At 34.3% G+C, this 8,231-nt stretch overlaps 1 protein-coding gene across 1 annotated transcript; it reads left to right on the top strand.

Annotated features, from left to right (window-relative positions):
• Positions 1 to 897: 897 nt before the first annotated feature.
• On the top strand, positions 898 to 2,765 carry LOC143551812 (phosphatidylinositol transfer protein PDR16-like). The gene is made up of 3 exons (XM_077042161.1): positions 898 to 991; positions 1,085 to 1,333; positions 1,415 to 2,765. The coding sequence occupies exons 1-3, from the start codon at positions 974 to 976 to the stop codon at positions 1,703 to 1,705; spliced, it is 558 nt and encodes a 185-aa protein (XP_076898276.1). The 5' UTR covers positions 898 to 973; the 3' UTR covers positions 1,706 to 2,765.
• The last annotated feature ends 5,466 nt before the right edge of the window (positions 2,766 to 8,231 follow it).

The raw sequence follows: 8,231 nt of genomic DNA, 5'->3' as shown, positions 1-8,231 counted from the left end.
AAACCCCATCCAAAAACTTTTCTTGATATCTAGCCAAAGAAAATGCTTGTTCCAACTTTAAACCATTTCCTATATTGTGAAACCTCATAAGACCATAACCAATTTCTGGCTTTAGTCCATTAATGAAGAGATACGTTGCATAATCCTCATTAAATTCTTCAGAAATTTCAATCTTATTGAATAGAATTTGGAATTTATCAGAATACTCATTAACAGGACCTTCTTGCCATATTGACATAATATTTTCCTAAGCGACATCCATGATTGATTTGTTGATGCTGTTGTGAATTTTGATTGTTGTTGTTGATTGTTGCCTTAATTCCTCAAATAGTATCCTTGAATCCTCAATTGAGATCACCGATAATCGTTACTGATGTTTGAAATTCACGCCCAATTGTTGAATAATCTTGTCGCCGTTTGTTCTTGAATCACCGATAACTTGCTGTTGATATGAATTACCGGTATTTCTTGATTGTTGTTGTAAAATCTGAACCCTAACTCACAGTCAAGAGGAAAGGAAGCTCTGATACCACTTGTTACGTTACAAAATGGTAATCGAGATATTAAGATCGATAAAGAGAAAGGAAGAAGAACAGAGAGAGGGAAAACCAAATCAATTAATCGATCCTCGTCTATCCAACAGATCCCGTAAATGTATACAAACATATTACGGATAAAACCCAATGGTCAACACATGAACATATTTGGTTGATTAGGACATGAGCCGTCTAACTAAACGCGTTCGAAGTCTAACCTGAACATGCTTAAGCCCAAATTAGTGAATTTTTTGTTTGATTCGTGTCATGTTTTCATGTTGTGTTAGAAACTCATACTTTAATTCATTTTGTGTAAAAATAAAGATTTTAAACGGAATTTTATATATTATTGATAGGATGAAGTAGCACAAGAAGGAGAAACTGGTAAAGTCTCAAGAGCTAGTTTTATTGATCGAGTTGGAAGGCCTGTCCTCATTATGAGGCCCGGGAAGCAGGTTTATAAATCATTTTGGTGGATGATTGTTTAAGAAAATACAAAAGACCATTTTACCATTTAAATGCTAATATCGACAATCACTTTGTTGTAGAATACTAAAACAGGGGATGGAAATGTCCGTCATTTGGTATACTTGATTGAAAGCGCGCTTTTAAACCTCCCCGAAGGCCAAGAACAAATGACTTGGTTGATCGATTTCACAGGATATGCAATTAACGCATCAAATATTCAGTTGAAAACGTCTCGGGATATTGTGAACGTGTTACAAAACCATTATCCTGAGAGACTTGCGAATATCATCCTCTATAATCCTCCAAAAATATTTGAAGCATTTCTAAAGGTACCGCAAAATCCCCTAGCCATGTTTTTTTTTGTTTAACATATAACTAGCAATTAAAATGAGTATGTGTATTTTAAACAGGTTTTAAGTTACTTCATAGACCCCAAAACATATCTAAAGATAAAGTTTGCTTACCCAAATGATAAAGCTAGTGTCGAGATTTTGAAGTCGTGTTTTGATATAGAAAATCTTCCAAGTGAGTTTGAGGGTAAGGCTAACTTGAACTTAAAATATGATCATGAAGAGTTTTCAAAACTAATGGTTGAAGAGGATATCAAAACCGCTAAGTTCTGGGATTCTGAGAATGATCTTGATGATGAGACAAAGGCAAACGGTCATCGTGTCACACCAATGGAATCTGAAACACTATGACAAGTGAAATGATTCATAACTTCTCCTATTGCTACGAACATGTATTCCAGTTTTCCTGTTTTTAGTGTGTTATTAAAATTAACGGATTTAAATGCCTAGGGTTTGTACCTTTTCGAAGGTTCATAAACTGATAAACCTTGAAAAATGTTTAACCGTCCAAACTGAAGCAAATCATCGAGTGACTTTCTTCACCGCTCTACCCAACACATTTATTCATGGTGCTAGGGCCGTCTCCGAAAATTTAAATACCTTGGCCGAGCAAAAATAAAAAGGCATGTATGTATTAACGAAATTTTTTTATCCGCTAGTGTACATGGATAAAACTTTTATCGACCGGTTTATTACAAGCGAAAACCATTATGAGCATGTACTTATCTCATAAACCATTGCAAATAACCTTATTCTCAACACCAACAAACATATATATGTAATATGTATAAAAAAGTTTGTGCCCTCGAACCTTATGTGCCATGACCGATGGTGCGCCTCGCATACCCTCCGATCCTCCAATGCATGGTGCCTATATATCTCGTAATTGTCATATTAATGTTAGGAGTCAAGACCTTCATCCCAAGCCAAGTGATGTATTGGTACCACAAATTGGGCTGTTGGGCATGGTCCCGTTATTATTAATTTGAAATGAACAAGACCTATCCAATTTCACACCGTCATCCACCTGTAACTTATTACCCATCGTGTTTGTGGATACGAGATATGCTAGTTTATGGTCTTATGTTTTAGATTGACCAAACGGGGCATCATCACCCAGATTAATCCTAACTTAAACTAACTTCAAAACCGACATAAAATATCAAATATTGAACCATATTTTGTAGCAACCTTAAAAATTTTAACACTTTCAAGTTTCTAGCAACATCAACCTACTATTTATTACATTTTTAAGATTCTATAATATACAAATATTGCGGGTAGCCGGTACGACAGTCCCAAACCCGCAAAGTTTACTAATGTAAATCTCATACTAGTTCATACCGGTTCCAAATGTTCGAGGTTTTGGATTTTTACATCGGTTGCGGTTTTTTTTGACGTCCTAAATTGCAAGGTGCAGAAAACAATAAAATATCATTACATCAATTGGAAAATAAATAGAAGAATAACACGAGTATGTTTATACTTCTTCAAGAAATGAAGTTGGAAAGTTAAGTCTGATGTGGGCTATTCATTAATTAGAAGATTGGTGGATTTTTACTATGTATTTCTGAGTTTCAATTAAAGAAAGAAAGGGAAGGAAAATGAGGGATGAAAAAAATGTTATGTTCTCGAGTTTCATTTAAGAAAGGAAAAGAAAGGAAAATTAAAATAGGTGTTCCCGAGTTTCAATAAAAGAAAGAGAATGAGAGAGAAGAGAAAATAATAAGTAAAATTAAAGGATTTGTATCCTTCCAAATTGGAAAGATTTGGAAAGAAAATAAATTGAAGAGATGGAAGAGATAATAAAAGAAAATATAAGAAAAGAAAACTCTCTTTTCCTTGCCTTTCTTTTGATAAATGAACTCGGGATTTAATCTGAAATGAAGTTGGAAAGTTAGTCTGATCCAAGCTCTCAAGATACCTGTCAGGATCACTCTTGGACTAACACGATGTAGGTCCCATGACCGGATCAAACAACACAACAAACTAAGTACTAGTCGTTCTTGGATCAACCTCACAACTAGTTGGCGGAAACAACTAGTTTGACCGAGATCTTGGATCTTGTATGTGTGAAAGAGAAAACCGAAACTTGGAAGGAGGGTGAGGAGTTGAGAGAGTTTTGGTTACTTGGAGAGAATATGGAGTATTTGGATGTGAAAAATGCAAAAGGTTGGTTGGTGTATTCCATACACACACATTATATATGTGAGTATGTTATACACCCATCTCATTACTAACAAGCCTAATAGGCACCAATTACATGAGGCCTCGGGCCCAAAACATACAACCGTAAATAGACAAAACGTAAACTAATACGAGTTACAAATACAAAAGACTTAATAACAAAACCGGGCCTTACAATCTCCCTCTAGTCTTTTGGTATTTGTCTTCTTTCCTTCTCACCACTCGCACTCGGACTCATAGTTAAATACACCATCTGGATCTTCTTCAAAAGGTTTCTTTTCAACAAGTAATCTGACAAACTTGTTGAACTTTCCAACGATGGCGTCCGTGTTGTCACGACGGACATCTTCGATTGTGCAAAGGGGCGACTCCACAAGTTCCCTCAGGTCACTGAGTCCAAGTCTAGCCAGCTCATGCTCATCAAAGAATCTGAGCTCGTGACTGTGAGTGCAATGCATGATGACCTCACCGTGTACGCTATCGAATTCCCTAGCAATGAAATCGTGAAGAAAGTTGTCTTCAAAAGGCATTCCATGGTAGATCGGAGCACCATGGTTGTCAGGCATTCTATAAAGTCTCTCTTTACACGGCTCGTTGCTGAAGGGATTTATCTTCTTTACCATAAATGACTTAGCCGGATTGACTGAAAACGTCGGGTAGTCATTTCTCCATTCCTTATTTAAATGGACAGTCTTAAACCATGATTCAAGACTGTCTTTGCTATCATCACGAGCTACTGACTTTCGAAAGCAGTTCATGTCGAGTATTGATAGCGAGTGCATGTCTGGGTAGGAGAGATATGTATGTACGTCGAACAGCCCATCTTTGGCTATCTTTGTGAAATCTTGCGTACAAAATGGGATCAGAATCATGGTAGGGCTTCGATCATGAACGTATGCTTCCTAGCCTGCTTACATCATAGTACTTGATTCCTCTTCTTGATCTACTTCGAGAAGGAACAACAACATGAGCAACAACATGCTTGTCAACGGTTGGCTCAACATTCTCCCCAGTTGGTGTGTCGGGATCGGGAGAATAATTGATGCCATCATCACTTTCATCATTATTTTCTTCCACGGCGTCTTGAACAGAGGGAACGGTACCTACAAAAGAACAAACGTTAAGAAAAGAGGTGAGCTTAGCCTCCACCGTAGACTCTGTTTCCCTCGTCTTCTCAGCCTCCTTTGACTTCTCAACATCAGAAGTCTTATTTTCAGTGGCATCACCACTACCACTACCACTTCCATTTCCACTACCACCATCATCACCATTACTATCATCGTTTCCACCATCACGAGGTTCATCATAACTATCATGCTCTTTATCATCATCCTCGTCATTATTTCCCTCATCATCCTCCTCGTCTCCATTTTCCGATTTGTCATCATCGTCCTCATCATCACCTCCACTAGCGAATCCAAGCACTTTGAATATATACATGATATATTCTTGCCGGGTCAACACTTAACGAACTATGCAGTGAGCACCTTGTTGTAAACAAAAACCTATTTTGACTAAATATTTAAAAATTAAAATAAAATTTTAAAAAATAAAAGAAAAGAAAATTAAAATTTTAAAATGAGTTTAAAGTAAAATAAAGTTTTAAAAGGTTTAAATTAAAATAAAACAGAAAACGAAACTTTTTAGACAAAGATAAAATTTATACAAAATTTAAAAGAAGTTTTAAAATAATTACAAAGATGAAAACAAAAGTAAAATAATTTAAGAAATACGAATAAAATAAGATAAAATCAAATAAGTTAGAAGTAAAGATAAAAGTTAATAATAAAGTTGAAAGTAAATGAATAAAATCAAAGAAAATAAAATCAACTGTTAAATGAAATAAGATTAAATAAAATTAAAAGAAATACAAGTTAAACTAATTTTAACATGTAAATTAAAATAAAATAAAACTTAAAATGAACTAAAATTTAAAATCAAAATAAGGAGAAAATTAATATTATATTAATTATATTAATTAATTTACAAAATCCATAATACTTGTTTTTGCGAGAAATATCACAACATGGAATCACATTGTCTATAATGTCCTCACACTTCTATTTGGATATTATTATGCCAAGAACCCAAAGTCGATTGTAGATATGTTGGTCCACTTTAAACTTAACAAGTATTTTGATTTCACCTTGATACATTAAGGTATAATTAGGCACAATACTTGTGTGGTCCCCTGTTAATCCAACATGTTACATACTCCATCATACATCGGGCATACTTTGTGTTCATCAGTATCACCCCGAATTGACTCCGACCCCCTAATGATTGATCAAAACATTTTAAGCTTCATATACTTTTTGCAAACTTTTCTTTCAAACAATATGTAAAGGTTGAACCATGGACTTACTAGCCTTGTTGACTTATGCTTTCATATAAAGTGTTTAGGACTTACTAGTTTGTCCCACATTACGTGGTTCTAATATACCCCTTTTTGTTTGATAAAATTATCAACAATTTTGTTGTTGATTTTTGAACACTTTTTGAGCATTTTGCAGTTTTTCTGATTTTTCAATAATTTTTGACATTTTTCAATATTTGAAGCTAAAGCAAGAAATAATTTTCATTGTGACCAATCACAAACGGGCTTGTGTATGAATGACTATTATGATTTTTTCCTTCATCAATGTGACTTATTTGGAGTCGGCAACCGCTTCATAAGAGTGTAACCACTAGCATAGGTAGATATTTAAGTTTATATAACTGTGATATTTACTCATTTGTCAAGCCTATCTACACATCAAGCAATGATCTTGTTGGCTTTTGATCTATTCTTTTCATGTGCTAGGTTCACCTAAGACAATTTTCTATCATCTTCCAAAGGTCGGATCGATTTCTCAAAATTTTCTGATATTTTTATATTATCCGACTCCTTCTAAACAGGAGCCCTCTCTAAACGAGAGAGTATGCTTTTAAGACTTTTTCAGATTTTTTAAAATAAAATAAATAATACAAAATATTTTTGGAAAGTCAAGTGACTAAATTTTTGATTTTTTTAGTAAAATCTTTTTGGTAAATTAAGACTCATTTTCTCTCTCTAAAATTGTGACATATTTGAAAAATATTTACAAATTTTTTTATCCAAAAAGATAAAAAAAATGAAATAAAATGAAATGCAAATTGAAAAGAAAATTAAAAACAAAATAAAAAGAACTCAAAAGTTTCAAATTTAAAACTTAAAAAAATAAATTTCAAAATAAAAGTTTAAAATTTATAATAAAAGATTAAGCTAAATTAAAAAGGAAACTAAATTAAAAAGAACTTAGTTAAAATATACTTTAAAAAAATTAAAATTAAAATATATATTTTTTAAATAAAAATATGGTAAAAAGAAAAATAAAATTAATTTTGTAAAAAAGAGATCATGCCTAGTGTCTCAACGAGAAACAAAAATCTGACACGATCAAAGGCTTTAGCAAACAGGTCTGCATAGTTGTCATCAGTATCGACCCGTTCTATTGTGACAAGCTTACGGTTCAGATTTGAGAGATGCTAAGCAATTTGTGGTTCAGTTATTCCACCAGATTGACGTCATCTAACGTCAGGACTCTATTTAACACTCTACCCTGTTTAGTGATATTTTCACCCATATCTCCAGCAAAAGTTGAATCATAAGATTCGACCCGCTCTGATACCAATTGTAGGTCCCAAAACGACCACCAAACGGTTTTGCTCTCGATAAACGTGTCGAGTCGGGTGCGGTAAATCAAATGATCGAACAAAAATATAAAGATAATATGGATAGTGAACGACTCCGTAATCGGTTAAAAGCTTAATAACATTAAACAAGAACCGACCCACCCAAGGTGAGCTCCCCTTGGGTGGTGATTTACATCATACAACACCCACATAAAAGACTACAAAACACTCTATTTATAGCCTAATACATATTCTTCTAGAAGATCTCCCGTTGAAGCTAAACACGTGTTCCCGAAGCTCTCGTTTCGTGTCTGGTTTTCTCATCGGCTTTAATTATTAACTTGACTGTAAATATATAATTGGTTTCGGAATTTGATATCGTAAGTCACTAAAATTGGCCTTACAATCACCCCCTTGACTTATGATATCAAAAACTTTGTTGAACCGTGTCTCGCATCTTCACGAATCAACCCGATAAAGCCGAAGCCTCTTCAATCACCCCCTAAAGGTATGATCCACCTAATTAATTCATGAAGGAGTTATCGCTTCTTTATCCATCTTGGATCTTCAAGCATTATAGGTTCAGAAGAACTACCGGGGATAACAATCAAATGAACAAAGCTTGTTATTTCCTCTTTAAGTTCAAATTCGTATCCAATTTGTTCAAAGTTCATCTCACGGATTGAACTTCTTGAATGCCTTGAAAATAATATAGAAATAACATGCTTTAAACACGGTTCAACAATGACGAAAACCCGAGCAAATTTGACTTTCGTAAGTTTGGTCAACCCCGAACAACAATTATTTCTTGGCCCAAAAATTAACTTTGTTGAACAGGCCTATAATAAAATCCTAACAGCCCAAAAAATCAAACAGCCAGCCAATCATAAATAATAAACGCTGATCCACTAATAGCTTAAGCCCAGCCCATATCAGGTTTGATGAAACAACCCAAAGTCCATAAGCCCAGTCAAAGCCCAAGCCATTGCTCCATACATATTAGGGCACAATCATTAACCAACCTTTAAAACATATG

Source organism: Bidens hawaiensis, unplaced genomic scaffold, assembly GCF_021521415.1.
Source record: "Bidens hawaiensis isolate Kalapana, Puna unplaced genomic scaffold, B.hawaiensis_p1.1 tig00016662_1, whole genome shotgun sequence".
Classification (NCBI taxonomy): domain Eukaryota; kingdom Viridiplantae; phylum Streptophyta; class Magnoliopsida; order Asterales; family Asteraceae; genus Bidens; species Bidens hawaiensis.
This window is presented reverse-complemented; position numbering and strand designations above follow the sequence as displayed.

Bases quoted from the DNA above. Each gene is read 5' to 3' on its own strand.
- LOC143551812 (XM_077042161.1), top strand. The intron at 1,334-1,414 runs GTACCGCAAAAT...TATTTTAAACAG, and splicing joins TATTTGAAGCATTTCTAAAG to GTTTTAAGTTACTTCATAGA.